This window comes from Mytilus galloprovincialis, chromosome 1, assembly GCF_965363235.1.
Source record: "Mytilus galloprovincialis chromosome 1, xbMytGall1.hap1.1, whole genome shotgun sequence".
Lineage (NCBI taxonomy): Eukaryota > Metazoa > Mollusca > Bivalvia > Mytilida > Mytilidae > Mytilus > Mytilus galloprovincialis.
The window spans coordinates 97,490,556-97,517,198 of NC_134838.1; the positions used below are offsets into that span (position 1 = coordinate 97,490,556).

At 31.5% G+C, this 26,643-nt stretch overlaps 3 protein-coding genes across 8 annotated transcripts in view; 1 reads left to right on the top strand and 2 right to left on the bottom strand.

Annotated features, from left to right (window-relative positions):
• Window positions 1-15,531, bottom strand: part of LOC143046296 (very long chain fatty acid elongase 5-like) — a 33,985-nt gene extending 18,454 nt beyond the window's left edge. The window contains exon 1 of one of the 2 annotated variants that reach the window (XM_076219395.1): window positions 15,296-15,531. In XM_076219395.1, coding sequence (XP_076075510.1) covers window positions 15,296-15,301 — 6 coding nt within the window. In that variant the 5' untranslated portion in view covers window positions 15,302-15,531. Of the gene's footprint in view, window positions 1-10,401; window positions 10,528-15,295 lie in introns of those variants that run through there. The other variant, XM_076219405.1, reaches the window with a different exon arrangement.
• Window positions 10,565-21,892, top strand: LOC143046310 (Rieske domain-containing protein-like). Of its 4 annotated transcripts, none has more exons than XM_076219414.1 (5): window positions 10,565-10,723; window positions 13,664-13,793; window positions 14,581-14,615; window positions 19,281-19,361; window positions 21,328-21,892. In XM_076219414.1, exons 2-5 carry the CDS (start codon window positions 13,667-13,669, stop codon window positions 21,508-21,510), a joined length of 426 nt encoding a protein of 141 aa, XP_076075529.1. In that variant the 5' UTR covers window positions 10,565-10,723; window positions 13,664-13,666; the 3' UTR covers window positions 21,511-21,892. The 4 variants fall into 4 exon arrangements, with proteins under 4 accessions (XP_076075529.1, XP_076075537.1, XP_076075544.1 ...); XM_076219422.1 differs by having other exon boundaries at window positions 10,565-10,718; XM_076219429.1 differs by lacking the exon at window positions 10,565-10,723 and adding an exon at window positions 10,979-11,080.
• The window catches only part of LOC143046283 (CDK5 and ABL1 enzyme substrate 1-like), a 28,543-nt gene continuing 23,787 nt past the window's right edge, over window positions 21,888-26,643 (bottom strand). For both annotated transcript variants that reach the window (XM_076219385.1, XM_076219377.1), the window contains one exon: window positions 21,888-25,843. In XM_076219385.1, coding sequence (XP_076075500.1) covers window positions 25,703-25,843 — 141 coding nt within the window. In that variant the 3' untranslated portion in view covers window positions 21,888-25,702. The remainder of the gene's footprint in view (window positions 25,844-26,643) is intronic.

Genomic DNA, 26,643 nt, shown 5'->3' on the forward strand with positions numbered 1-26,643 from the left:
GCTTTACTATCAACTACTTTCTTTTATAATCTACAAGTTTTTCAGCCTTTTTAGCCATAGAAAGAAAAAAATAATGATTTACTTAGTACATGGGATTCTAATTAAGAATTCAATGCTTTTTCTCAAAATTTTATTGGACGTGTAAATTAAAAGAATTGGCTGAAAAACATTTTGCAAGATATGCCTCATAAAAATATGTGCAGTTTTGTAAAAGTTAGTTATTTTGAAAGATACATTTAATAATAACTTTATTGCCTTTTAACATTCTTAACAGAAGAGCTCTAGATGTCAATGTAAAATTTATTTTGTTCCTTGATAAAAAGTGGAAAACCCGACATTTGCATGAAAATCAGTTTCAAATTTCATGTGACCCCTACTAAATACATTGTCTAGATATTTTAACCTATATATTTCGAAAAATTAATACTGAACAATAGTATATTTTCCTCTTTATAAAAGGTTGTTAACCGTGTCATATTTTGTAATGGCAAAAATACAGCACAGCATGTACATTTATGAGGAAATATTATGTAGATTTTCACAAGTTATGTTTATATAATGTCGTCTAATTCTTCCTTGAAGACTAGCATGAAAATCCATCTAATAATAAATTCAGAAATTATGATTTTTTTTATGTAACCACATTTTACATGGATGACACATTTTATGAATCTAAAAAAAACTACTTCATGTTAATCCTATAAAATATTTAAAGAAAATGGTAAACTGGTCCTAAAAAGATACTGCTTTAAAACAGAATATCCATTAATACAAGTGCAAAGATGATACTTTGATTCTTTGTTTCAAAACTTAGTATACCCCAGATTTTCTTCTTTTGAATACTAGAGGTAAAAAAGGTGTGGAGATGATTATATTATTCATAGCCTTTGATGTTGTTTTTATTGGTGTAAAACAAGTACTCATGATTAAAATATTCTTCTTTTACTATTTATTTCAATCATAAAAAATATATTTAAAGCTTATTCTATCTATAAAATTCTTAGAAGCCAAGGTATTTTGTCTGTCCGTAAAAACTATATATTAATATATTATATATTAACCACACACATGTACACTTTTGTGCATTCCATAAATTCTAAGTACAAATTTGGGTGTTCACTACATTGGACATACATGTACGTCATATAACTCAATCTATTATTCATTGATTTACATATAAAAATTTGTAAATGCTGTCTTTTAAGTTTGATTTTTAAAAATGAATTAAAAGCAAATATTGTAATAAATCAATTCTATGGTACTCAAGGTATGGCCTCAAGTCTATCATTAAAATGCAGACAATCCTTAAAAAAAATCTTACTTACACATGTAAAATTTTTGTCTTTTCTGTGCAGAAAGTATATGTTTTGTAAAGGAAACAAATAATTTACTAAGAATTTGTTTACTAGCTATATAGGCCTAAAGTCAATTTATCATACATTTGGTATGATTTAAATGTAGCTCGATGATGATCAATTGGTGTTTAACAACATATTGCAATAATTATATGATGTTAGGACGAGAAAATGTTTAATGAAATATGAATATTAACCTTACTTTGTACTAGACAGACGTCACACAGAGCATGATTTTAACTAAAATCTGCTAGTTCAAAAAATAAGTCCCCAGGAAGACATGTTCTTATACACTGACTCCAAAATTAAAGTATTCAAAAATCTAAGTACATGTTTAGATTCAGCATATCAAAGAACCCCAAGAATTCAAATTTTGTTAAAATCAAGCTAAATTTAATTTTGGACCCTTTGGACCTTAATGTAGACCAATTTGAAAACAGGACCAAAAATTATCTGAATACACGGTTAGATTTGGCATATCAAAGAACCCCTATAATTCATTTTTTGATGAAATCAAACAAAGTTTAATTTTGGACCCTTTTGGCCCCTAATTCCTAAACTGTTGGGACCAAAACTCCCAACATCATTCCAAACCTTCCTTTTGTGGTCATAAACATTGTGTTAAAATTTCAAAGATTTCTATTTACTTATACTAAAGTTATTGTGCAAAAACCAAGACAAATGCTTATTTGGAACCTTTGTTGGCCCCTAATTCCTAAACTGTTGGGATCAAAACTCCCAAAATCAATCCCAACTTTCCTTTTGTGGTCATAAAACTTATTTTAAAATTTCATAGATTTCTGTTTACTTATACTAAATTTATTGTGCGAAAACCAAGAAAAATGATTATTTGGGCCCTTTTTGGCCCCTAATTCCTAAACTGTTGGGACAAAAACTCCCAAAATCAGTCCAAACCTTCCTTTTATGATCATAAACCTTGTATTTAATTTTCATAGATTTCTATTTACTTATACTAAAGTTAGAGTGCGAAAACCAAATGTCTTCGGACGACGAATACGACGCCAAAGTGATACCCAGAGATGCCACTAATCATCGGACCTGTTGGACCTTAGGGCCAGAATTTATGCAGGTCCAGCAAAACTAGTTGCTGTGTAGGACCTGATGGCCGGCAATATTTTAGTCTGCTTGGATCAGCCAAAACTTAATTCCCTGTTGGTCCCAGCAGAGTATTTTGTTTATAAAATTGTGATTTTACAACCACGTTGCATGATTAGATAGAACAACATTCAAGGCTTTGATTACATAACATAATAGAAATCAGGAGTTCAAACCGTTTTAATGATAAATATTATAGCCTGACACAACTTCCAAATATCCCTCCTTAAAAAATAAAAAGTAAACCTTTTGCAGTATAAATTTCAGTTTTGAAATCATTTGTTTGACATCGTCAATTTATTGAAATATTTATATCAAACGCAGTTGATTAGTTGTAACAGAGAATACACACCATTGGTTTGAAAAATGATGTAACTTTGACCTCCGTAGCAGAGTTCAAAAAATATATGGGTCACTGAATATTCATAATATATTTCAGATCGTCTTGTTTTGATATCAAAAATTGTTTTATTTTTTAAACTTTTCTTTCAAATTAGTTTTAATCCATAAAAAAAATAAAAACATTGTGTGACTGTACCTTTAGTTGAATATCTATATCCAAATTCAATTAATTAAAGCTGTAATCCATGATCACAAATTGAAAGCTTTGTTTACAATTGTTGAAAGCCATGTGCTTTTTGGTGGGAAAATTCAGGAAACAGTTACATTTCATTGTTATTTATAAACAGTAAGAATTTCATTTTTATTACATTAACTGCTAACATTTATTCATTTAAAATTAAAAATTTCTTGAGGTGAAACTGATAATACTTTTTATACTCTACATCTAGGGGTGTATAAAATGGAAAAGGAGTGGGGGGCTGTTTTTTTTCATAATATTACAAAAATAGATTATTTTGAGTGAAAATATGGGTCTGGCAGAAATGTGATGGGTCTGGCAAAACTTGGTACCCTGTCATGCCTGTAGGCCCAAATGTCTGACAGGAAAAAACTAGAGGCTCTAAAGAGCCTGAGTCGCTCACCTTGGTATATATGTGAATGTTAAACAAAAGCAGCAGATAGATTCATGACAAAATTGTGTTTTGGTGTGGTGATGTGTTTGTACATCTTACTTTACTGAACATTCTTGCTGCTTACAATTATCTCTATCGATAATGAACTTGGCCCAGTAGTTTCAGTGGAAAATGTTAGTAAAAATTTACAAATTTTATGAAAATTGTTAAAAATTGACTATAAAGGACAATAACTCCTTAGGGGGTCAATTGACCATTTCAGTCATGTTGACTTATTTGTAAATCTTATTTTTCTGCACATTATTGCTGCTTACAGGTTATCTCTATCTATAATAGTATTCAAGATAATAACCAAAAACAGCAAAATTTCCTTAAACTTACAAATGTACCAATTTAGGGGCAGCAACCCAACAACGGGTTGTCCGATTCATCTGAAAATTTAAGGGCAGATAGATCTTGACCTGATAAACAATTTCACTCCAGTCAGATTTGCTCTAAATGCTTTGGTTTTTGAGTTATAAGCCAAAAACTGCATTTTACCCCTATGTTCTATTTTTAGCCATGGCGGCCATCTTGGTTGGTTGACCGGGTCACTGGACACATTTTTTAAACTAGATACCCCAATGATAATTGTGGCCAAGTTTGGATTAATTTGGCCCAGTAGTTTCAGAGAAGATTTTTGGAAAAGATTACTAAGATTTACGAAAAATGGTTAAAAATTGACTATAAAGGGCAATAACTCCTAAAGGGGTCAACTGACCATTTTGGTCATGTTGACTTATTTGTAAATCTTACTTTGCTGAACATTATTGCTGTTTACAGTTTATCTCTATCTATAATAATATTCAAGATAATAAACCAAAACAGTAAAATTTCCTTAAAATTACCAATTCAGGGGCAGCAACCCAACAACGGGCTGTCCAATTCATCTGAAAATTTCAGGGCAGATAGATCCTGACCTGATGAACAATTTAACCCATTAAAAACAGTATAAATTGTAGTATGTTATAAAATCTTGCATATCCCCTCATGTTACCTTACATAATAGAAGAGCTACTAAGATATAAAGCCCTGCAGCATGGGGTTTAATTTTTAAAAAAAATATCGTTATTTATATGACATAACATCCCTCAATAATAGTGTTAACATCCCGTCGTAAGTAAATTTTGGGCTTTTAGCTAACGTCAAGCAGGAAGAAAAAGTTCAGTTTAGCAACATATTTTGTTTTTCAAAATTTCAACTCAGTTTTACATATGTTAAGTGGGTTATTTCTAAATAAATCAAATCTTATTTTGGATAAAGCACTTATAAAAAAAATATGACATTGCAAATCCAAGTGTACAATATACACGACATATGAAACATGACAAATAATGATAAGAAAACATAACATGAGAAAATTAACAAGTTTTACTTATAATCTGAGTTTACCAGTGCTGTGTTATTATTTATAATATGCTCAAGTTTTTTTTTTTGCATTTACAGGGATCTTCATGGCCTGTTTAACGATGGTGCCCCGCCATCGTTCAAATGTGTAGCGCCATCGAAAATTTTATAAAAGATTTTAAGTGAATCTTCAAACACCATTTAACACAGTATATGTTAATTAACTATGTATACAATACATATATTTCTTTTGCTTTAATTGTTTGAATTGTATTTTCCATGTACAAGTACCTGTATTTGCATAGTGCAAAATCTGAACTGAAAAAATAAATATATATTGTTCAGGGGCCAGCTGCATTGAAGACCCTACTTAACAATGCTTAAGACTAAGGGTGTTCACACATACACACATGCATGCACAATCTGTATCTTTTACTTTAACAAAAATGTTTGAAGGTGCTAAAAGTATATCAATGATGTAAAATTTATTTCTATAACGTTATACTCCATAATCATATATACTGTAATTTAAAGAGGAGTTTTTATCATCCATCAACAATACTACATGGTTGTTTTTTTGGTGTACAAAAAAATTTGCTCAATTTTCCAATAACAATCTTGATAAATATACTGCTAACCACAATTGGCAAAAAACAATAGATTTGTCCATGGATACGGAAAAAGCACTATCGGAATAAAAATCTGAACTTGATCAGATGGTAGGATTTAAAAATGTATTATGATATACTCTCTCTATAACATGCACTATACTAATGAGTTTATCATCTATTGTCTAATACCAAATTTGGACTAGTGTCTGATGGTAATGTCCTGTGACAAAGTACTAAACTATTTTAAAGTAACATTTTAAGTCTGGTTTTCAGTTCAATAGGTGTATTTTTAGAGAAAAAGGCCATTTAGTACTAGGCAGAACACAAAAACCATACCGCAAAACTATAGCAGATAAATTTCTATTTGCGCACTTTCCAATAAATTTATCCTCGTGTATTGTACTTTCTACCTACTAACAGATTTTTCTGAATTTCCCTTTTATATGTTTGAACATAGACATGCCATATATTTTGAGAGTCACTAGTATGCTTTTTTTAAAGATTCTTTTGGAAGGTAAAAATAGTATAGTGAAAGGTACAAAAATGTGATATCAAATAAAACTAGAGGCTATAAAGAGCCTGTGTCGCTTATGTTGACTTATTTGTAAATCTTACTTTGCTGAACATTATTGCTGTTTACAGTTTATCTCTATCTATAATAATATTCAAGATACAATGTAATAACCAACCAGATGCTCCGCAGGGCTCAGCTTTATACGATTGCAGAGGTTGAACCCTGAACGGTCGGGGCAAGTATGGACACAACATTCAAGCTGGATTCAGCTCTAAATTTGGATTGTGATTAAATAGTTGACACAACATAGGTTTCTGACACAGAATGAATGTGGTCTAATGAACTTAAAATATGTTTTTTGCCTCTGAGCAATTCACTATGCTGTTGAATATTAATCCTCTCAAAAAATGTTTGAAGAAATTTTCTTTTTATTTATGAAATCTGAAATGAGAAAAATTTAACCCCCTACCCCCATTTGTTTTTTCACATCCCCCTTTCCCTTTTTCCAAAAATTTATCAGTTGGTAGTAAAAGTGAATATACATTGTATATTGTATAAAACAATGATTTAAGTTGACTCAACTACTATTCTGGACAAAGAAAGATAAATTCAATTGAAAATTTCTTGCTATTGCACAATATTGTGCAATTAGATATTTCTTGCTATTGCGCAATATTGTGCAATTGAAAATAATTGCTATTGCACAATACTGTGCAATTGAAGATTTCTTGACATTGTGCAATACAGTGCAATTGAAAATTTCTTGCTATTGCACAATACTGTGCAATTGAAGATTTCTTGCTATTGCTGAATACTGTGCAATTGAAAATTTCTTGCTATTGCACAATACTTAATATAATAATTTTGGATCCTGATTTGAACCAACTTGAAAACTGGGCCCATAATCAAAAATATAAGTACATGTTTAGATTCAGCATATCAAAAAAGCCCAAGAATTCAATTTTTGTTAAAATCAAACTTATGTTTAATTTTGGACCCTTTGGACTTTAATGTAGACCAATTTAAAAACGGGACCAAAAATTAAGAATCTAAATACACAGTTAGATTTGGCATATCAAAGAACCCCAATTATTCAATTTTTGATGAAATCAAACAAAGTTTAATTTTGGACCCTGATTTGAAACAACTTGAAAACTGGGCCAATAATCAAAAATCTAAGTACATTTTTAGATTCAGCATATCAAAGAACCCCAAGGATTCATTTTTTGTTAAAATCAAACTAAGTTTAATTTTGGACCCTTTGGACCTTAATGTAGACCAATTTGAAAACAGGACCAAAAATTATCTGAATACACGGTTAGATTTGGCATATCAAAGAACCCCAATTATTCAATTTTTGATGAAATCAAACAAAGTTCAATTTTGGACCCTTTGGGCCCTTATTCCTAAAATGTTTGGACCAAAACTCCCAAAATCAAACCCAACCTTCCTTTTATGGTCATAAACCTTGTGTTTAAATTTCATAGATTTCTATTTACTTAAACTAAAGTTATGGTGCGAAAACCAAGAATAATGCTTATTTGGGCCCCTTTTGGCCCCTAATTCCTAAACTGTTTGGACCTCAACTCCCAAAATCAATCCCAACCTTCCTTTTGTGGTCATAAACCTTGTGTCAAAATTTCATAGCTTTCTATTTACTTTAACTAAAGTTATTGTGCGAAAACCAAGAATAATGCTTATTTGGGCCCTTTTTGGCCCCTAAGTCCTAAAATGTTGGGACCAAAACTCCCAAATTCAATCCCAACCTTCCTTTTGTGGTCATAAACCTTGTGTTAAAATTTCATAGATTTCTATTCACTTTTACTAAAGTTAGAGTGCGAAAACTAAAAGTATTCGGACGACGACAACGACGATGACGCAGACGCAGACGACACAGCCAACGTGATACCAATATACGACCAAGTTGACCCATTAAGGAGTTATTGCCCTTTATAGTAAATTTTCATTAATTTGGTAAATTTTTGTAACTTTTTACAAAATATATATTCCTCTGTATCTAAAGGGCCAAGTTTATTATAGATCGAGAAAATTGTCCATACTTGCCCCAATGTTCAGGGTTCGAACTCTGCAGTCGTATAAAGCTGGCCCTGCAGAGCATCTGGTTTAAACTAGATACCCCAATGATGAGTGTGGCCAAGTTTGGTTTAATTTGGCACGGTATTTTCAGAGGAGAAGATTTTTGTTAAAGTTAACAACGACGGACGAAGGACGCAAAGTGATGGGAAAAGCTCACTTGGCCCTTCGGGCCAGGTGAGCTACAAACATCAATACTAATTTATAATAACTTTACTTGGAATATGTTCACCACTCATGGTTTAATTTGATATTGTTACTAAGTATAGCAGACAAATATGACATCACGTGGGCATGCACAGCATATGGGAAATGAAAGTAGAATTATGTTAAAAAAATGTAAGATGGTCAAAAACACAATACTATATGACAATGATTATGTTATAATATCACAGTAAGAAGCAGACCTGCCAACTATCCCGATTTTCGCGGTATCATCCCGATTTTTATCCCTCAACCCGAATCCCGATATCGGGATCGTAAAACTAGTCAAAATCCCGATTTTCATCAAATATACCCGAAAAAATTATTGTTTACCGATTTTGAAGTTTTTCTGATCACTTAAAAAAGATCTATAATTTTACCTGGGGACATATTATGACAAGTTAACGACCCTACACTAATCAACAGTCACAACAGGTGTCATAATTAGTGGTTGTATGTAATCAGATTACCTAATGGTTCGTATCAGTCCTCAAAATTAATTTGTATACACAAATTTGGTCAAACAGCCTTTCAATTTTAATCAATTTATCATACAAGCACAATTTGCAACATTTGCCGTAGTTCCACAACAAAATCATAATTAATAGAAAGATGAGAACTGTAATGAACTCTCAAGAAAACATCGTTTATCTTGAAATCCGTTTAATTTTTGAAACCAGACGTTGTGTGTTTGTTGATTTAAAATCGACGCCATTTTGTATTCACTTCTACTGTGTTACTGTATAAGCCTCCGCCGGTAAGAGAACCTCTGAATACAAAGAAAGATAACTCAAATTTTATCCGTTTTCTCATTGATACTGACAAGACCATAAGTAAGACTAAATCAAAATCTGTCTTCATCCTTCTAACTTTAGGACATGTAGTTTTAGGTCTTTTGAGTCAAGGATCATAGATAAGAAGGTCTTTGGACGGGGAAAAGGGGGGTCTCTACTTTGAATCCTTTATTTTTAATGCCATTTTTCTCTATTCTTCAGTTATTTTGTCAATTTTATAATTTAATAGTACAAGAATTATGCAAATAAAAGAAATCAAGGCCTACAAGCTCATCATTAGTATACAAAAAGAAAAAAGAAGAGAACTTAGACTATTTTAGAAGTAAAAAACAATGCACACAGAAAAGTCGCTAAAATTGTAACCCTTAAAAATCTGGTCGCGCGCTAAATCCCCCATGGAGATTTTCAAAAGTTGGCAGGTCTGAAGAAGGGATTTTTTCAATGACATCATTTACAACGATTGCCTTCTGGTCATCCTGTGCAACTCATTTATATAAAAAAAACAACTTGAGATTTATGGTAGAGGTGCCAAGGGCGGAGGGGAGCTTAAACTGGACCCCTGTTGCGTTCACTTATCGTTACACTGACAACAGGTATGGCCTAAATCCCGTGGTAAGAATTCTGACCACGGGATTTCATAATTCGACGAGACTAGTGCATCATGTGCTATGTTTATTATGTGTTATACTGATAGGAAATCAAACAAGAAATTAGCACATTTATAACCGTACTGAGTTCTTAAGGGAATAAAAGATACCGACTCAGTTTGTCAAGAACATGTTAACACGCCCGTTGGTCATTTATCTGCTCTACCACCACGGGGTTAATTAACAGATACTTATTTATTTTGCGGCATCACAGTATTAACATTTGAGGTCAATTTCCTATCACTATAATTGGTCAATTTTATTAGCGAATCGTTGAATTTGTAAAACTCGTCCAATTAATGCCAATGTGACAATGGCACCAACCCGTTCCTTCGGTGCAAAGCTATAGATGGAACGGCGGACCAGTTTAAGGGGAGCTGTGTCTATTTTTTTGGCTAGAGCTATGACACAGACAAGGATGAACGGGTTTAAACAAGTACCTACTGCACCATTGCACATGTGTGTGAACAACTTTGGCTATGGCAAAAAGCTTAGCTAAGATGAGTTAACATTTCAGCATACTCATGTACTATTCATAGACCTTTTTGATGTAAAAATCGACGAAAATGATGCTGCAAATCCGGCTTTGAAGCATGAATAAACGTTAATAAACTGAGAAGTTGGGAGCGATTTTTTCAAATGTTTCAACTGTTAATACAATTTTGGTTTAGGTGAAATGTTTCAGAAAATGCCCTATCGTTCTTACCATGAAAAATCAGTTGTATTTGATATTATTGGTGTAGCTATGCAACTCGAACATGTGCGTCCTGTCAAGCCGACAAGCGTCATCAGTTACACTTTCGCTGATTGGTTAAAGTTACACAGACTGATTCTTCCACACCAATAGATTTTTCTGTTTAAAAAGCGGTGAGGGCGAAAGTTCACTTTATGTGCCTTCGACTCTACGACTGACCTTCCAATACACAAATATTTGGGTCACACATTTTGTAGTCGTGGGTGTGTGGAGAAACTACTATTTTTTTACACATTTCGATCTTACTGTAAACTAGAACATTTGCACAGGTCAGGTAAAATTTTGTACAAATTTAACCTAAAAACTGAAAAGTGTGGAAACACACAAATGTCTTCACTGATAACACCTAGACAAATCCTTGTTTATGGTTAGGCAGCAACCATTTGATTTCCTGGGTGGGTGGGTGGGGGGGGGGGATTTTTTGGAAAAAGAAAAAAATAATTTGTTTTTGACCCCAAGGATTTTCAAGTAAGAAGAATTGGAATCTTGTGGACTTTTGCATAGACTGTAGTATAATGTCTTATGCAGCGCGAGATTTTGTGTGATTACCCGTAATACATCTGGAAAATGCTCAATGTGCCTTGGTTAATGCAGGACATTTGCATCACCTAAACAAATTGACACCCGATATGTAAGTATTACAATCCATATCTATCAAATTTTAGGCTTGAAATAAGAAGTGTAAAATGGTACTGGTGTAATTTAAAATAACTTTCAAGATAGCAGTAAGAATACACGGCTCTATAGAATGAATTTGCATATTGACCGAAGTGACCTCACCCTATCCCGCCTATTGGGCGGTCCTATCATCATTTTCTATTTTTATACTCCTTCCTCAAAAACGGAGATGAGTGATAAAATTTATATTTTCTGATAGATATATGATTTCTTCGTGTATTGAGTAAATTTCGTAATTATTGATGAATTAGTTTTCCTAATTTTAACGTTTCTTTGAGTTGATTATACAACAAAAATGGCGTTCTGGAGCGAAAATGGGGGTGGCTTAGGAAAAATGAATAAAGTTCTTTAATTGGCCTAGAATATTACTATACAAATCCTTGTTGACCCTGAGAAAAAAAACTTGTCATCTGCCACTATATGTAATGCTAAAATTGAAAGAAAAAAATTATTTTCGACTTGTTGCCAAAAAAATAGATTGTTTTTCAACTTTTTTTTTGCCAAAGCCGAAAAAAAAGTTTGTTCGGGAAAAAAATCCATAGCCCCCTCCAGAAAATCAAATGGTTGCTGCCTTAGTATAGGAAGTCCCTACTATGTTTAAGACGTCTTAGTCTTGCCAGACATACATTTATTTTTAAACTATAGATGATCATTATTTCTATATGCTTGCCACACAGTAGTTCTTATGTCAAAAATGATTTTAAGATAATTTAGCTTGTTTTCAACCTACAGGTTGTGCAAAATAAGTTTTTCATATATCACGTAGCTAGTGCCCCTTTAATATGTTTTGGAGGTAAGTACACAATTTTATTTAGGGGCCAGCTGAGGACCACCTCCAGGTGCAGGATTTTCTTGCTGCATTGAAGACCAATTGGTGGCCTTCAGCCGTTGTCTGCTCTTTAGCCAGGTTGTTGTCCCTTTGACATATTCCCATTTCCATTCTCAATTTTATTATTGCCAGTTTTGTACTTACATGAACAAGACAGTAGGTGCCACATGTGGAGCAGGATCTGCTTACCTGAGATCACCCTGTATTTTTTATTGGGGTTGAAATTGCCCACTCTTTAGTTTCCAAAGTCATATTTGCACACTTGATTTTCAATTAGAGTTTTTTTTTATATTTGCCACAGCATTGTCAATTTGTTTTTGACAGGTGTGGTATTATTCTTTCGCTCATCTTTCGCCTCTCTTTTAATTTATTAAACCACTTTAACAACTCTCTAACCATTCTAATCATGATGCATTAACCTAGAATTAAAATGACCTTGTTCTTATCATGATACATTAAACTAGATTAAAATGATCAAAAGAGAAGCACAAATCTATATAAAAAAAATAACAAATTTAAGATTTAATGTTTCTGAGTTATCAGATTTTATTCATAAAAAAGGGGGATTTTCCAGTTTTTGGACAATGACTCAAAAAGGCTTTGAGCATGTCCATGAAAAATTTGGTGACTGATTTATAAGCTGTCATTATTTTTTTTTTAAATTCTGATATGCATTGAGGAGTAATAAAACTTTATTTGTTGAAAAAAAGACTTACAAATCATGCCTTCACGGCACAGCACATTATTTCTTTTTCAGAAAATGTGAAAAAGAAAATAATGCAAAAAAAATCCTTTTACATATTTTTAGTTTGTCCCATTCCTGATCATAAACTAGTATAGTGGCCGAATGTTCACAACAGCCATGAACATATATACTTGGCAAAGTTTCTTAATTTTAAGTAGTAGTTTACAAATGTAATTTAAAACTTATTTACAGTTAACAAGAACTAGCAAGCATCTACATGAAAATATGACTTTAATAAAAAGTATCACTAAATAATATAGTCTATATAATACACAAAGGTAACCAAAATACTTCTTATGTATGAATACTATTTAATTATATAGATTTGAAATAAGTAAGCCATTTAAAGGTATGAGTCCTATATTTTGACATTTAAACTTGACCTTGAACATTTTGAACATATGAACTATATATCGATAATCTGAATTCAAATAGAATAAATGGTGTATGTTACACTGTTTTTTTTTTTTATTTAGATTGAGGATAATAAACTGATTTACTTTCTCAAAATCTTAAGTAAATGTATATATACAATACTAGTACATTAATATAGACCAAAAGTCATTGTAATCCTTAAGAATAGGAAAAGATTAAGAATTTGGATCCTTAAAAATAACAATGTATATAAGGATCAGCCTTCACTTTGACTTAGTTTGAATATATATATATATATATGTGTATTATGTATAATTACTAGTGTACATGAAATACCTGTTAACCTATGAAAATGGAAAAATACTGGTCATGACCTGTTTTGAAGAATAAAGTTTCAGTTTATAACATACATGAACCTTTTCCCAGCTTATTTAAGTATTTATGGTGTCTCTCACAGAATACCGGTCAGTTAACAGGTATGACATGTATATCTGCATAAAGGCCCAGGTATACAATACATTGTGTGTATACACATGAAATAATGTTACCCAAAATGTCCCTTTTGTTACTTTAGAGTATTTTTTTAGAAAATGGAAGTGTTTGCATGCAAGATCACAGACCTTGAAGGAGACAGGAAAAGATTAAAGATAGACAACCATGACGTTATCATATTGAGACACAAAGGGATATTCTATGCCCTAGACAGTTTCTGTTACCGTAAGTATTGACTGGAATAAATATTTAGTTAAAGGAGAGTTGGAAAAAATTCAATCAGACAGCCTGTTCCAACATCTAAAGGTCTATATGAGTTCCATTATTGGACCATTATTCATGCAGGGCACTCTCTTACTCTCTCTGAATAGTCCTAAGTCAACTGAAGTTCTACAGTGCCCACAAAGTGATCCAGATAATGATTACTATGACTGGTATTCAGTGATTGATTCTGAGACTGTGATTCTGGGGACTGCACACTGCAGTAGGAGCCCACTGACTGCCTAAGAGGGGGGGGGGGGGGGGCTGCTCCAGTCATATTTCAGTGATTCCCTATATAATCAACCAATTTTTTTCCCAATAAAAGGGGGGCCAGGCCCTTTGGCTCCCCACTAAATGTGAATCCGCCTTGATTAACAACCCTGTCGTATAATATCTAGATCACTAGAATTCACTGTAAAATATCTTTCATAAGAGTTTTTAACTGAATAAGCTTTATTTATGTATAAATAAATCATAAACCAGTCAACCATATATTTGACTCCAACATCAAATTTTCAACAGACAAAAACCTGAAGAGAAACTAACTTTAGTTTGAAAGACAATAGATAATCTGTTTATAATTTTTATCCTGGGCTACATCAATTAATCTAATCAAATGAGAAATAATCTTAGTGGAGTAGCTTAAGATGTAAAATTAAAACACAGAAAGATCAGAGAAAAAATTATGAAAATAGAGAAAATCAGTTTTATTTCAATGTCCATTCTTTTAATAAATAGAAATTTATTTTAGATGCAGGAGGACCACTATATAAAGGTGATATTGAAGTAAGTTTTTTTTTTAAAGTCATGAAGAAACCACAAGGGGATACTAAAGCATAGAAATTGTGCCATCATTTGACCTTTTTCAAGTCCAGTAGTAAAACCCTTACTAAAGTGGTGAGTCTGTTCGGGATGCATCAAATACACTGTGAGTCATGTCAAAGACAAATGGTAATACCTATTCTGATGCCATCATATGAAGAAAAAGTGCCATGCTCTATGCATGTTGGAGAACATTTGAACAAATGCAGGGGTGGGCGTGGGGTGGTTTGTAGGTAGCCGAGCAAAATTTTAGGTATTGTCCATCAATCCTAATTATCCATTATACTTCATCTTTCCATCATATCTCATTTTCAAGTTGCTGTTGAAATCTCCCCCTTTCATCCCAGTTGATTACTTTCTTTCAGAACTATACTATATTAATTTTCAATTTTGTTCTTTCCTGAACATGCACCACTGACTGCCTAAGAGTGGGACCACTCCACTCATGCTTCAGTAATTCCCTAAATAAATTTTCCCACGGAAAGGGTGGAGGCAGACCTCTGCCCTCCCCCTTAAATCCGCCTCTATTTGTTGGTGAAGGAAGTCTGAGTATACTATAGCTTTAAAGTCAGAAGAAGTTTATATGAAAATTGAACAGAATGCTCCAAGCTCAAAATATTAATGTTTTTAAATAATCAACTCACCTGCATAAGTTGAATGAAAAGAATCTCAAGCTCTTCTAAAAAGATCTCTCTATGTGTACATGTATATCAGTTAGATAGATTTTTTAGCCAGGAATTCAACTATATTTTCAACAAAAACAATTTGAAACATTAGAATTCAATATTTTTTAAACAAAGTTCTTTAGATTAAGTTCCCAAATTCAAATATATCCCAGAGAAAAAATGCACAGACTGGATACGAAACCAAGATTGCTAAATGAAAATAGTACAAAATTAAACAATTTAAAAAATGTTGACTTTGTAAGGGAGTATTTTTCCTATAAGTACGCTGTACATTGCAATGTGTTATCATCTGTTACAAGTGAAGGACACACATGTCATACCATATACTATGTTATTTTTATTCATTTCATGATAACATGATCAAATTAAAAAATGCCCTATGACTTTTGTCATGTTCATTTTACCTTAGATTGTCCATGAAATAGACCACTGGTACACTAAAAGATGAAAACTATTGATTTATAGATAACAGTGCACAACTGGAATGTACTATATATTACGTTAATGACATATTTGCACTTAAAATTCACAACTTAAACATAGTTTATCTTGACCACTGGTCAAATTTTAGCTTTTGCATCACCCCTGTGGAACTGTACCTTCTTCATTTATCTATTCATTAGCATCTGAAACTATTTGGTCACTTTTTTAAGACTTTATCTTTATAAAAAAGATTATTATAATGTGACAAGAAGTTTCAAAAGGGATATATAAATGTCATTGTCCATCTATAACATTGTAGATACAAGAGAGTCCCAGTTTATAATCCAACTTTATCAAATGCTTGATCATGGAGAAAGCTTAATCCTTTTTCAAGGTTAAAGGTCAAATATCAATGTTACAATATGATTTTGGAGATAACCTTTTATAGGCACTGTAAGTTTCAGCCTTCACTTGTGTGATCTTCATCAACATTTGTTCAATATAAACAAATTTGTAGACCTAAGTATTTAACCTTGGTATTGCTGTGTAAATCAGTTTTTGAACTCTTTTTATATCAAGATGACTGATAAAGAATACAGTATGACTAAATGACCATTTTAGGGAACCTTCACCTAGGGATAAAATGAAGTACATAGAGAGAATATGTGAATCCTATTGCAATGTCATAGGTCAAATCATGTCATTTGAGGGTATCATAAAATTCTAGTCTTTCATCCGTTCTCAAATCATCTACAATTTAGAAGATAGATGTCAGACTCAAAGGTTAAGCTCAAAACATGTTATTGAAATATTAAAGCTGACAAATAGCATAGCACTTAAGTCTAATTAAATCTTTATTATAATAAACCGCAATGACAATGAATGTTCCAAAAATTGAGGGGAAAATTTTAAAGTCAAAATCTTACATTGTATATCACCTAAAGGCATTGATAAAAAAAAAACATTCAAATTGTATTTGATGGGATAGGAATGCTTTTTTTTTTTTGGAGTGCTCTTGCTTTTTCAAATGTTTCTCAATATTTTAATACAAACTTAACAAAACTGAATCTTTATACATTACTGCCAGCAGCTATTTAGGGGAGACAACTTTAAACAAATGTTTATGATTTTACACTTATTTCTTTACCTGGACTTTAGTTGTCAAGTTAGGATAATAAACAATTTATACGCATATTTGCTTTGAAGAATGGATAATAAACATTTATGCATGTATTTCCTTTTAAGAAAGGATAATAAACAATTTGTATTTGGTTTGAAGTGAGGATAATAAAAACAATTCATATTTTGTATTTTCTTGTTGAAAGGTTGTTACAGTAGCAATAATCATTGATATGAATAATAATTTAGGTAAAAAAATTATAAAATAGTTTACATTTTGCTTTTTCTATCATTCTTTAATAATTTAAATTTTACCACAATTTTCTAACGATGTACTTTTTTTTAGTTATTAATAAATAGAGATACAGATGTCAGAGGGAAATCAAACCAACAATATAAATAACAATAGATATCTAGATGACAACATAGTCGTCAAAAATTAAAAAAAGATATTAATAATCTAACTGTTAGTGAACTCACAAAAGGATACCCCATGTTATCCCTCAAAATGGATTATCTCCCCCTTTAACCTGTTGGACAAAGATTGTCATTCATTAAGCACATTCAATACTTAATAAATATCAATCCGGACTATAATGACCTCTGACAGGCACATGAATATTTGGCAGAGTTTCAGGCATGTGAGATTAATAAACTAGAGGCTGATCTAAAGAGCCTGTGTCGCTCACCTTGGTCTATGTGCATATTTAACGAAGGACACAGTTGGATTCATGACAAAATTGTGTTTTGGTGATGGTGATGTGTTTGTAGATCTTACTATACTGAACATTCTTGCTACTTACAATTTTCTCTATCTATAATAAACTTGGCCCTTTAGATACAGAGGAATATATTTTGTAAAAATTTACAAAAATTTACCAAATTAATGAAAATTGTTAAAAATTGACTATAAAGGGCAATAACTCCTTAATGGGTCGACTGACCAGTTTGGTCATGTTGACTTATTTTTAGATCTTACTTTGCTGAACATTATTGCTGTTTACAGTTTATTTCTATCTATAATAGTATTCAAGATAATAACCAAAAACAGCAAAATTTCTTTAAAAATTACCAATTGGGGGCAGCAACCCAACAACCAGTTGTCCAATTCATCTGAAAATTTCAGGGCAGATGACTTTTGGCTTGATAAACAAATTAACCCCTTTTCAGATTTGCTCTAAATGCTTTGGTTTCAGAGTTATAAGCCAAAATCTACATTTTACCCCTGTGTTCTATTTTTAGCCATGGCAGCCATTTTGATTGGTTTGCTTGGTCATCGCACACAATTTTTAAACTAGATATCCTAATAATGATTGTGGCTAAGTTTGGTTAAATTTGACCCAGTAGTTTCAGAGAAGAAGATTTTTGTAAAAGATAACTAAAATTTACGAAAAATTGGTGAAAAATGACTATAAAGGGCAATAACTCCTTAAGAGATCAACTGACCATTTTGATCATTATGACTTATTTGTAGATCTTACTTTGCTGAACATTATTGCTGTTTACAGTTTATCTCTATCTATAATAGTATTCAAGATAATAACCAAAAACGTAAAAATTTCCTTAAAATTACCAGTTCAGGGGCAGCAACCAAACAATTGGTTGTCTGATTCGTCTGAAAATTTCAGGGCAGATAGATCTTGACCTGATAAACAATTTTACCCGATATAAGATTTGCTCTTAATGCTTTGGTTTCAGAGTTATAAGCCAAAATCAACATTTTACCCCTATGTTTTATTTTTAGCCATGGTGGCCATCTTGGTTGGGTGGCCGGGTCATCGGACACATTTTTTAAACTAGATACCCTAGTGATGATAGTGGCCAAGTTTGGTTAAATTTGGCCCAGCAGTTTCAGAGGAGAAGATTTTTGTAAAAATTAACGACGATGGACGACAACGGACGCCAAGTGATGGGAAAAGCTCACTTGAGCTAAAAATAAATACCTTTCTTGTTTATACATATTATGTTGTGTCATCTTATCATGTATTTTGTAGAAAGTTAAAACACTTCCTGTCTTGTCTTTGTCTGTCCATAATTCTTTGTTATACATATGTATATATTTTTTTTTATGTTGTAGGTCTTTATTTTTCACTGTATTGATATATGTAAATTTTATAGATTTTCAAATTTGTGTATATAAGAGATGTTAGGTGGATTTCTATAAAACAGCAATCCAACAATACAAGTTCTCCAAAATAATTGTCTAGAGGGAAACAAATAGTTTGCAGTCTTTTAACTCATTCCTTACCTCAATTAGTGAAAGAACTAGAGTGCTGCGGCCAAAGAAAAGAACAAAACAATTTTTTAGTACTACCTTACAAAAATGCTCCAAGTTTATACTGAAAGAAATCAATATATTTTATTTGAAGTCTATAGTAAATATTTTTTGTTCTCATTTCAGGATATTGGTAGCCATTCTTGTATTGTTTGCCCATGGCACAGATATAAAGTGACATTACAGACTGGAGAAAACTTTTACCAGGTAGGTAGAATAACCTATGAATCTAATAAAGATAACCTGAATGAGACCAGTATTCTAAACAGAAATCAATGTAATCTAGCACCACCAGTATTCTCTAGGTGATCATTACTATTGATTTGTTGTTTTCTGACAAAGATGTTCATGTATAAAATATTCAATGTACTTTAAAGTGGATCATTGATATATATTTTTAAGATCGAATTTGCTTATACTTTGCCAAAAAATATAAAATGCTTCGCTGAGCCCAGCCTGATACGACCGCAGAGGTCAAACCCTGAACAGTTGAGGCAAAATTGGACACAATATTCAAGCTTGATACTGTCTGAATTTGGATTGTGATCAAATTTTGAAAATAATATAGGTTTCTGACATAAAATAAATGTGGTCAAAGATGTTACAATTCTATTGCATAATAGTGTGCAATTGAAGATTTCTTTGTGAAACTTTTAAAAATTTGAAAAAATTTGAAAAAAATTGAGATAAAATTTTGAAATAAAATACGAGTAGATTGGTTTTATTACATGATAATCCTAATAGTAAACTTTCTTATCTCCCCTTAAATGGTTAAGATGAAAATTGAAAGATCATATCATAGGGAACAAGTGTACTAAGTTTCAAGTTGATAGGACTTCATCTTCATCAAAAACTACCTTGACCAAAAACTTTAACCAGAAGAGGGTCAGACAGACAGACGAACGAACTGACGAACGGAAGCAAAGATCAGAAAATATAATGCCCCTCTACTATTGTATGTTGGGGCATAAAAGACTTTTTTATAAGTATCTTACGAGAAATGAAAGCTTCAGAGCAAATGCAAGGTGATTTCCATATAGTCAATATTTCCATCAGCATTACTCTTTTAAAATAATTGATCTGCACTGATTTTTCAAACTCGTTAAATAATTTGAAATAATCATATGAGTTAAGTTTTTAATAAAATTCTGGCAAGAATTGTACACATGAAAGCTCATGAAATGCAATTTTCCATTTAAACAATATTTGCAATTGGCACAACTCTTAACAAATAATTGATCAGCACTGAATTTTGAATTTGTCCGTGACATTGGTGATATAAACCTATAATATAAATTTCATAAAAATCTGGCAAGAACTGTACACATCCAATGGTTGACAAGGCAATTTTTTTTATACATAAATTTTGTAAATCAATATTTCCAAGGGGCATAACTTTTTTTTTTTAAATTAATTAATCAGCACTGATTTTCAAACTTATCCAAGACATTGCTAATATAAACCTATGATATAAGTTTAATGAAAAAATAAAATTGTACACATGACAGCACTTATAATGCAATTTTCCATATAATTAATGTTTCCAAGGGGCATAACTCTTTTAACAATAAATTGGTCTGCACGGATTTTCGAAGTTGTCCCAAGCTTTGTTGATATAAACCTATGATACAAGTTTTACAAAATAATGGCAAGAATTGTACACTTGAGAGCACTAAGAAGACAGGATGGACGCACAGACACTTCTATGTTCCCTGCAATGGGTTGCTCAGGGGACAATAATGCAATAAATTACTTATTCTTCTTATATCAACATTTTTACACATTTATTGCCAATCTGTCTCAAAATTTTAAGATTTAACCAAAGGACTATGCTGATTGTGTATTGCTATTTTACAATACAAAATGGCACTATACAGTTAATCTACATTAAGAAAGATAGGATACAGGTTGGGTAAATAATTGCACTCTTTCACCATCATATTAAAGAACTCCTTCTCTCATGACGATTGACTGCAGTTTAATGCACTATTTTATTATCTTCCCTGACCAATTTTCAGCTTTAAAAATTAATTCACAATATAGACTTTATAAATTGTTCTAACAAAACTTTGATTTTGCATCATTTCTTTTTACTTAAAGCTTATAAATTTCAAACTTGACATCTGTAATGCTGCACATTTTTGTGTAATAATTGTCAACCTTTGTATTTCAGTCAATTGATCCTTATAACACAAAGAAAGCACCAGTATGGACCTGTGGAGGTGTCAAACAGCGTACCCATCAAGTTATTATTAAGGATGAAGATATTTACTTAAAACTATCTCCATGTTCAGGTGATCTAGACTCAGACCATTACAACTCACCTGAATATAAGTACAGAAATGATCTCACCTGAAATTTAGTAAGAATGGAGTTATCTCCCTTATGGTAGCAAATTCACTAGCAAGTGGTCCTATCTCTAAAATGAAGAATAGAAGCACTGAGGGAGCAGAACATGGAAGATCGGAGAAAAAAGACTTAGAAATGCTGTGAATGACTTTTTTCAAGAAAGCTTTATGTGATATTAGGAAAATTTATTCAGCTTTGTTCTTTATTGCCTGTCAAACTGAAATTAAACAATCCAGCAAAAACATGCTCTTGGGCATTGGGCTTCACAAAAACCATGTAATACTTCAAAAAATTAGACCATATGAATTAATGTTGATTTATAAAATGTATCATTTGATTAATGATAAATGGATTTTACTAAGAAGTAAGAAATAAAAAAACAAATTGAATTAGTCAATTTTATTACTAGTAACAAAGTAACTATATCAAAAACAAGACATCATAACAAATATCACATGTCATTTTAAAACGTATACAATGATGGCACATTAGTTGGCCTGACACTTGAAATACATTATTGCTTAAGCAGAGCCTTCTTACTCTATGTGTAATACAAATTTGTCCAACAAAATAGTAAAATCAATATCAACAGAAACCAAATAAATATTGAGAAATGAAAGTAAAGCTTTAGATGGATTGAATGATAATATACAGCAAATAAATGATTGAATTTCAAACAAAGGTGCAACAAAGATTATTAAAATAGAAGTTCTTTTATAGTATTTGTTCCAAATGGAGAAATGTTCTGTAATATTTTTCATACTGGAACAGTTTTACAGATTTTTTCTTTACAGAATAAAGGGTAAAGAATACAACAGGGACAGATATTACAATAGTTATCAAGGTACCAGGCTTATCATTTGATACCCCAGACATGTTTTTCCTCTACATAAAGACTCATCAGTCGGCTCAAATCAAAATAGTTTGAAAGCCAAATGAGTATAAAGTTGAAGAGCATTGTTTATTAATGTTAACAAGGAACAAATATATGTTGACACCATCTTGTAATCAAGGCAACATTTAGAGCCTAAAATTTGGTTGGAAATGAAATACATGTATGCTAAATGTGCAACAATATTCAATGTGTGAATATTTACCTATTATATCAACATATTTCAATTACAATCACAATGAAACATTAAAAAAAATCACTGGAGCATAGCAACATGCAGAAAAAAATCATTGTGATATATTTCAGCTAATCTCTGTTGGGAATGTCTAAATAACACATATTCCTGGCTGTTTTATAAGACAAGAAATGTCCATCAAGGAAAATGAAACAAATATTTACAAATGAGAATAACATCAACAAATGTATATATGCACATGGTAAATAAGACATTATTTTAACAGGAAACTTGGTTGGGTTTATTAAATATCAACTTCACCACATAAAAAATACATTACTTCCCTTCAATACCATAATTATTTTTGTGGGCAAGGTAATTTCGATTAGGCTTGCCATGTCAAGATGATAGTGCTTATTTCCACCTATGCACAGTACATTCACTACATTAAATTACATTAATTATTTATATGCCATTTCTTAGTCATATAGTTAACAGCCAAAATGCATTACCATTATATACAAATATAATATTACTGTTGACAAATCCATAGAGGGATTCTAGGAGTTATAAACCCCTATTTTATATGTTTGCTTTTATCAGGTCAAAATCGATGCATTGAGTCAGATCCTTCAACAAAAAGTAAAATCACAAAAATACTAAACTCCGAGGAATATTTGAAACGGAAAGTCCATAATCAAATGGCAAAATCAAAAGCTTAAACACATCAAACCAATTGATAACAGCTGTCATATTCCTGACTTGGTACAGGCATTTTCTCATGTAGAAAATGGTGGATTGAACCTGGTTTTATAGCTAAACCTCTCAATTGTACAAGTGGTACCTCCTAGAATCCCCCTTTTTAAAGGTTCTGAATGGAAGCCTTACAAAATTATGGTATTACTATAAAATAATGTGTATGACTGAATTGTTATGAAAATTGAAATGCTACTTTGAAAACTAATCAAATGAATATCCAAATAAAATACCACCAACATCAATTCTGATTATATCTTTGATTAAACCAACATTTATTGTATACTTATTTATAACAAATGCATTATAAGCACTGAGATCAACAATTTTACAAAAATGAGTATAACATTGATATGAAATATCAGTAAATTATCATGTAAAAGATATCTTTTTTCTATCTACATGTAAAATAATAAAACAATATAAACAAGCAGAGGGAGCTGACAAATACATATTTAATAATGACATGAAGTTACCTTCTTTTCTTGCTGTATTGTTTTTTATTTAAGGATTGACTGCAATATTTTTTCTGTCTATGAAGAAATAACATAAACGTAGCGGGTTATTTTTAAAACAGTGTGCATCACATTTTTTATGTTATTTCGAATAGACAGAAAAAATATTACAGTCATTTCTTATAATTTAATTCTAAATTCCATTTAAACCCATAGAAAACCATGAAAAAACGTTGATGACTTCACGGTTACAGGACTAAATTATGTCTATGGGCTCATAACAAAATAATGTCAGCCAATCAGAAGACATGTTACATCCAAAATTAAATTATAATAGCATAACAAACAATTTACCATACCTAGGGGTTTGAATCATTCAAGTGAGTAAGGAGGGGAAAAAAAAGGTTTTCCATCAACCCAGTAGGTTAGATCTCAAAACTTCCCCTATTTAAACTGAATTAGTGAAGTAACAGAAGGTATATAAAATACATACAATAAAAATAGTCCCAAAAAAAGTACTTTACTAATAAACTAAATAACAGTATAATAGATAACAAAAAATTAAGTATATACAATTTACATGTAATACCAGTACATACCATAGAAACCAACTGAAATGAAACACAGTACTTAGTAAATCTTCATAGAAGATTTCATGCAACAATGTCATAAACAGTGCAAGTGCAATCAACAGAAAATACAACAGAATTTCAATGCAGAAATATTTTTAAAAGTATTTCTTTCAATTACAAAATGAATAAACTACTGAATTTATGTTAATCCAAAAAATACCAGAGATTGTGAATGAAAAAAACTTGAAATCATTATCAATAATTCTATCAAAATAAAAAAAGTTTGGCCTATCTATTATATCTTTATCCCTGCTGTAAAAGATATTGAGAACCATGCACTCCATGAAAAGGGTCAAACAGTAAGTACATTGCCATCAAGGAAAGGAAAGTTAACAATTGGAATAGAAAATTGTTACAGTCACTTTCAAGTTGTCAATAATGGACATGTCTTGTATAAAATAGTTCTCTTGTTTCACCTTCATTAATGATCAACAGTGAAAAAAAAAATGAATGCATATACTATATCATAAAGCAGAACAAGAAAAGATACTGATAATTAATGAGGTACCAGTAGGTTTTATGTCTTGTCTACATGTGTACAATTAGGTTTAGGTGAAGCACAAATTAAATCCCTTTGAAAATTTCACTGACAACATGTTAGATTAGTGAAACGAAAATGTACACAGCCTGATCCTTAAATCAAATTCAATTATGTTTAATTTTGTGCTATTGCTGAAGTCTGCATACAAGTCTGTTGAAAATTTGTACTTCCTTAAACATTAAAATTTGTGGTTCCCTTTCATCCAGAAGTGCCACAAAAAATGGCCTTCCCCTTTAATATAATACTGATCCACAGAAACCAGGTATGATAAATTGAATATGACTATTGTTCTACCTATCATTTTGGTCATCACTCTTGGGAAAATAAATAATAATCACTAAATACTTGGTTAGACTCAATATTTCTTTATGTTTTACAAACAATTAAACTGAAGTTGAAGGAAACTATGACAATTTTTAAATGTTTAGATAAGTAAATCTGTACGTAATGTTTCCCTATCTGTGATTGAAATTAGTGGGTAGTCTGTATCCCTATTACAACTAGAACTGGTGAGTTATCTTGATCATTGCGATATAATTGATCATACAGTGTAACCTACCTAATCCAACACCTGAGTATTCAAACATCCTGCTTTAACCAACACATTTTCATGGTCCCAAAATATGCATATACTTGCAGAAAAAACCTGAGTATTCCGCGCCCTGCTTAATCTGCCATTTTTTTTAGTCCCCCAGTGTGTCGGATTACACAGGTTACACTGTATGAGTAATCTTGAACTGTATCCCTGTTATGACTGGAACAATAATCTCTGGTAGTGTGGATAAATCTCATTGTCAGACAGATGTAATGAAAACTCCAATGCCACCAAACAAGCAAATTCAAATGTCAATAATTCCTTCCTGTGTAATCTAAAGTCATCTTCTACTTGCTGTTTAAAATAAAAACATAAAATCTAAATAATTTATAAATATGCATTAATGTTATAACAGAATAACCATTATTGGACACTTATCATTTTGGATTATTGAGCATAAGAAAATTGAAGGGGTTGACAATTGTTTTCTTTTTATGTTCTCAACTATTGTATTCTTTTATGAAATATTAGTTGCAGTACAACCAGTTCCATTTGATTTTGTAGTTTAGGTCTATTTTTCAACCAAATAATTTTAAACTAACACACTTTATTCTTTTTTAAAGTCTCAAATAACAAGTGAAACTGCAAGCTACTGCTCACTGATCCCCGCCCATATAATTGACGGTAAACAGGAAGTTGTCAAGTTCTGAATCTGAAAAGACATCACACAGTATAGCTGACTTATATAAATCCTGAAACCAAATTTCTGAAATCCTTGTAATGTAGTTCCTGAGAAAAATATGACCAAAATTTTTGACTTGGATGTCTAGTGTAAAATGTTGTAAGAAAGATGCAACGAAAAATATTCATGAGACAGAGAGATGGATCGACAAAGATTAAACAGTATATTCCCCACATTTTTAAAGCAGGGGTAAAATAAACAGACAAACAGACAATTTAAGCAGCTTTGAATATGGTTCAATATTGTTAGAAATTACTTATTTCCCAGAAAAAGCATTTGATAATTAGTCAGTCTAGTAGAATATCACCATGAATTAAATATCCCAATTACAGTCAAATGTGACCCTCTTCTTTCATTTTGGTTAATTGTACCTTCTTCTTTATTGAAGCAAATAATCAACATTATAGAAACA

Excerpts from the sequence above, each read along its gene's own strand:
- LOC143046310 (XM_076219414.1), top strand. The coding sequence starts at position 13,667 with ATGGAAGTGTTTGCATGCAAGATCACAGACCTTGAAGGAGACAGGAAA. Across the intron at positions 14,616-19,280 it reads TATATAAAGGTGATATTGAA|GATATTGGTAGCCATTCTTG; the intron begins GTAAGTTTTTTT and ends TTCTCATTTCAG. Across the intron at positions 19,362-21,327 it reads CTGGAGAAAACTTTTACCAG|TCAATTGATCCTTATAACAC; the intron begins GTAGGTAGAATA and ends TTTGTATTTCAG.